The 4,417-nt window shown below is 33.8% G+C and overlaps 1 protein-coding gene across 1 annotated transcript; it reads right to left on the bottom strand.

The window, feature by feature from the left end:
- Positions 1-1,011: 1,011 nt before the first annotated feature.
- Positions 1,012-3,748, bottom strand: LOC120163527 (flavin-containing monooxygenase FMO GS-OX-like 4). Its single transcript, XM_039173444.1, has 7 exons — positions 3,089-3,748; positions 2,635-2,705; positions 2,253-2,405; positions 2,076-2,158; positions 1,827-1,962; positions 1,566-1,739; positions 1,012-1,442 (listed from the first exon to the last, which is right to left on the bottom strand). The coding sequence occupies exons 1-7, from the start codon at positions 3,723-3,725 to the stop codon at positions 1,248-1,250; spliced, it is 1,449 nt and encodes a 482-aa protein (XP_039029375.1). The 5' UTR covers positions 3,726-3,748; the 3' UTR covers positions 1,012-1,247.
- Positions 3,749-4,417: the final 669 nt, after the last annotated feature.

The following is a 4,417-nucleotide window of genomic DNA, read 5'->3' as shown; positions in this document are numbered from 1 at the left end:
TCAGTTTAAATCATTTTTTTTTTAAATTTCAATTTAAATTTTTATTTTCGTAAATTAAGACAACCAACAAATTAAACGGTACCGAAAGGACAGTTCAAGGTGTTAATTCTTTCTTGACTTTAATCGACTTTCGAATCCGATATACTTTTAGTAAAATACAAATTAGGTAAGATGGTGTCCGATCAACCTAAATAATTTTAAAATAATTTATAACGACTCTAATATTTTTATTCAATCGAAACCTAATTTCAGACGTATCCGTAAGACAGTCACCCATTTCCGTGTTACTTTCTCCGACGTGTATATTTGTTCAACTGTGCATCTTAATTACACGCAACAGTGTGCAATTGAAGTCTGATTTGATGTTCCACGCATTACAGAACGCATGCTGTATAAAGGTTCTTACCAGACAGTATTACTGCAGTTTGCTGCCAAAAACTTTATAAGAACTGCAATGAGAATTAAAAGGTTTCTTTTTACTATTAAATCATCAAGGTTTAGTTGAATACAACAGGGTGAATGGGTGTAAAACATTTTCAAATGGCTACATCATTTACTTTTATTGTCTCTTATGGTGAATTTGTTTTATGAAATTTAAAATTATCGGCGAGAATAAATTTATCGGTGAGAATAAGATTACTGAATATTATATTATTGTTGTGTTTGGTTCATTTAACAGCAATGTAAGATTATAGTGTTTGGTTAAAGAAATAAAATATTATTAGAATATATATTTTATCAAATTGTCCTTATTATATATATATATATTTTAACAAGTTAAATTCTACTATAATTTTACTATAATTAATTTATATATTTTCTTTAAAAATTTTAAATTTATAAAATTTATATAATTTTTTACAAAATTGAAAAGAAAAATAAGTTTAATAAAAGGGTAAAATTTTATTTTAACTATTAAACTTTCTATAAAATTCTAGTTATGAATTTTTTTTTATAAATCTAAAATAGTTTAAGAATATATTTGTAATTTAACCTTCGTAAAAAAAATTATTCAACGACAGAAGAAAAATATTTTTGGAAAAAAAAATTAAGAGCATTTTAGTCCAAAACACCGAAAATATAACAATACCTAAGAGAAGAGGTAAATCACATTCCCGATAATATACCTTCAAAATACTACTGTTGGGAATAACTTATTACCGGGGTTGAGAATGTTTGTGAACCAAACGGGAGAATCACATTATATTCCCCCTGGTAATGTGAGATACCTCGAACCAAACGCTCCCTTAAAGGTTTGATGTTGAGGTGTGCTTAACGAAGTCCTCATATGCTTCCAAAACCAGATCGTGATCTTCCCATTCATCACGGTACGTCTCTGGTCGAAGACGCAGATTTGCAGAAGCCGCAGTGTACATTGGCTTTCTCCATTTTTCAACACCTTGACAACCACATTGTGCAGCAAGCCAGTTATTGTACTCAAACTGCAACAATGTATGATGAACTTCAAGTGAAAAATGGGAACCATCTCAGCTCCAAATACAAGATCAGAAATAGCACAAGAGATTTACAGCACGGAATAAGCTCCCTGACAAGATAAATATTACCTGAGATTCACCAATGCAATGAGTATACCGCTTTGGTATACCAGAAGCCTCAAGTGTCGAGTAAAATGAGTTAACATCTTCTGTCATCTCTTTCTGCGATGGAAGTGTAATTCGACCCGACAAAACACCAGCAACCAATTTGCTTTGCAACTCAGACAAGGGGAATGGAACAATCTGGTAAATTAATGAGATAAACAAAATAATTATTTCTGTTATGAAGAAGTATAATGGAAATTAGATAATAAAAGAGTAGAAACACACCTTCCATGGTATCCCAATAAATGAAAGGTATGGGGCTAACACTGGGGGAAAAACGTGCTTATACAGTGGCCCGAGACGATTATCGTCTACAGTCACAATGCCTTTTGTGTCAAGGAAAGGGAAGTTATACTTGTACCTTTTAGAAGGAACAAAGGAAGTTCAGAATGCAATTTTTTACATCAACACAGTATAAGAGAAGCCACTCCCAAACCAAAAGACAGACAAAATCAGATGAAGATTAGTAGTTACCCGGTGCAGTGCATAATGACACCAGCAAGCACCACTTTTCCATTTCGGAAAACCACTCCGCCATCGTCACAGGCATTATCTATCTGCATCATTGCCAAATATTAGTGTTTTAAATCCACCCGTCTTTCATCTAATATAAACACTCCATAGTCTCATGACAGCCAGGCAACACCATACCATGGAATGAAACCATAAATTATCATATCCAGGCTGTTTTGTATATGTTTCATCTGCCACTGATCTAGATGCAACATGTACTTCTTTGGCAACTGCAGCTAAGTCCCTACATATGTCAACAGCACTCGAAGAACTCCCTATTAGAATTACAACCTGTCAAAGGCACAGATTGAATTTATCAAGAGAAGTAATTCCTTAGTGCAGCAAACAATAGAAAGAACATATGATTGACAAAGTTCCTGCTAATATTGCAAATCCTAGGAGGAGTTAATAATAGCTGTGGATTATATCTAAAAACTTAGTGATATTCAAGGAATCTGTACGCAGCAATGCATTACAAGTACAATTTTAGGAAAACAAAAAGTAAAAATCTGATACATACTTGATCTCTAAAGGGTTCAGGAGTGCGGTAATTGTGGCTATGCATTTGCTTTCCGGGCCATGAATTGATGCCTGGAAGAAAATAAGGGAACATATAAACATCTATTCTTCCACAAATGTGAACCAGGAATCCATTTTCAAATCAATCAATTAATGCGTGCAAAGGATATCAGAATAACACTTCAACCACCATATAATTTACATCCGAATGAATGGTGAAACTGATATAATGATCTTCTAACTGAATTCAACCTGTTTAATCAACTACCCTTCAAATCAATCTAAACTTCATAAGTTAAAGGAAGTTAAATTGATTATTTGCATAAATAAAAACAAGCACCTCTAAGCATCTTTGATTCCCATTTCCCTTTTAAAAAAAAGGAGCAAAAAAAGATTCATTATTTTTCAAGATTTAACCCCAAAAATACATGAAAACAAGAAGCACGAAACTTTACCTGGAATTTCGGCAACACAAGGCTGAGTGTAGTGTCCATTGCAGACTACTACAGCATCATAAATCTCATCAAATTCAACTGTACTTTTACTAATAATGTCAACATCATCATTGTAATTGTTTTTCTTTTCATTCTCATTAATGAAACAACTCGTCTTCTTGGACTGGACATTCCATTTCCCGTTCTCCAAAATTCGGACTTTAACCACTTCCGTCTCGAATCTCACCATTTCCTCAACCCCAAACTCTCTGGCAAAATCCTTCAGATACATTAACACTTCCCTATGACCAGGGTACCTCCTTGGATCCCTACTCTTACCGGGTCGGGTCACGAAGGGAAAGTCCACATACCCCATAACCTCCCTAGGGAGATTAGTCCGAAGAGAGCTGTAGAGGCTAGAGTGAACGATGGGTCGTTTTGGGTCGAGTCCCAATGGATCGGGCTCCACATGAGGGGTGTAGACCCAAGTACCGCCGATTTCGTTCCCGCGTTCGAATACGACCACAGAGTGACCCTCTCGGAAGAGCTCCCTCGCCGCTACGAGGCCGGCGGCTCCGGCTCCGACTACCGCGACGTGGTGGGATTTGACTGATTGAGTGCTATGTGGCATCGCCAGGTTTATAGTTAAGGTTCCCATTTTAGCAGAACGAAGGAAATAATTTAGAGCCATTTGTTTCTCTCTTTTTATTGATTTCCACTTTTTTACGTAACGTAACTCGCATAGAAATTCCAACAATCACACATCTTATTTTTGAATTTATTATTATTTAAAATTAATTTTTCAGCTCCTACATTTCTCAAAATATTATTATTATTATTATGCTTAGATCGTCCAACTAAATTTGCCCGGTAAACTTCACATTTAGGCTTTTGATAGTAAAATTTTAAGTAAATTATACCATTGACTATTTAATTATTTAGTATTAATTAATTGTTAATTATATTCAATCATGTCATTAATTTTTAATATTTAATCCTTATTACTTGTAATTAATTTGAGTTTAATATAAATAATTAATTTTTCAATCAAGATGTGATATACAAGTTGAATAGAGAGTTTTTTTAATTAATTTTAATATTTAAATTTAATAAATCTTTTCACCAATAAAATGATCACCACCATTTTAAAGTGAAAACAAACAACATAGTAAATTGTTGCTGTGAGAGATCGAGCCTGGGACAGGAAAGAAGATTTGGTGCGCTCAAAAGAGTACGGTAAACCCAATATTTGTTGTTAGATTACATGATCTTTTATATATTTGTTATTACTATTAACTTTGTTTTTTAGGCTTACCGAACATGGACCGGTTTTATTCTAGAATTTTGAAA

This window comes from Hibiscus syriacus, unplaced genomic scaffold (genome assembly GCF_006381635.1).
Source record: "Hibiscus syriacus cultivar Baekdansim isolate YM2019G1 unplaced genomic scaffold, ASM638163v2 tig00111458_pilon, whole genome shotgun sequence".
Classification (NCBI taxonomy): domain Eukaryota; kingdom Viridiplantae; phylum Streptophyta; class Magnoliopsida; order Malvales; family Malvaceae; genus Hibiscus; species Hibiscus syriacus.
This window is presented reverse-complemented; position numbering and strand designations above follow the sequence as displayed.

Bases quoted from the DNA above. Each gene is read 5' to 3' on its own strand.
- LOC120163527 (XM_039173444.1), bottom strand. From the start codon at position 3,725: ATGGGAACCTTAACTATAAACCTGGCGATGCCACATAGCACTCAATCA. The intron at 2,406-2,634 runs GTATGTATCAGA...TGCCTTTGACAG, and splicing joins CTGAACCCTTTAGAGATCAA to GTTGTAATTCTAATAGGGAG. The intron at 1,963-2,075 runs GTAACTACTAAT...TCCTTCTAAAAG, and splicing joins GTCATTATGCACTGCACCGG to GTACAAGTATAACTTCCCTT.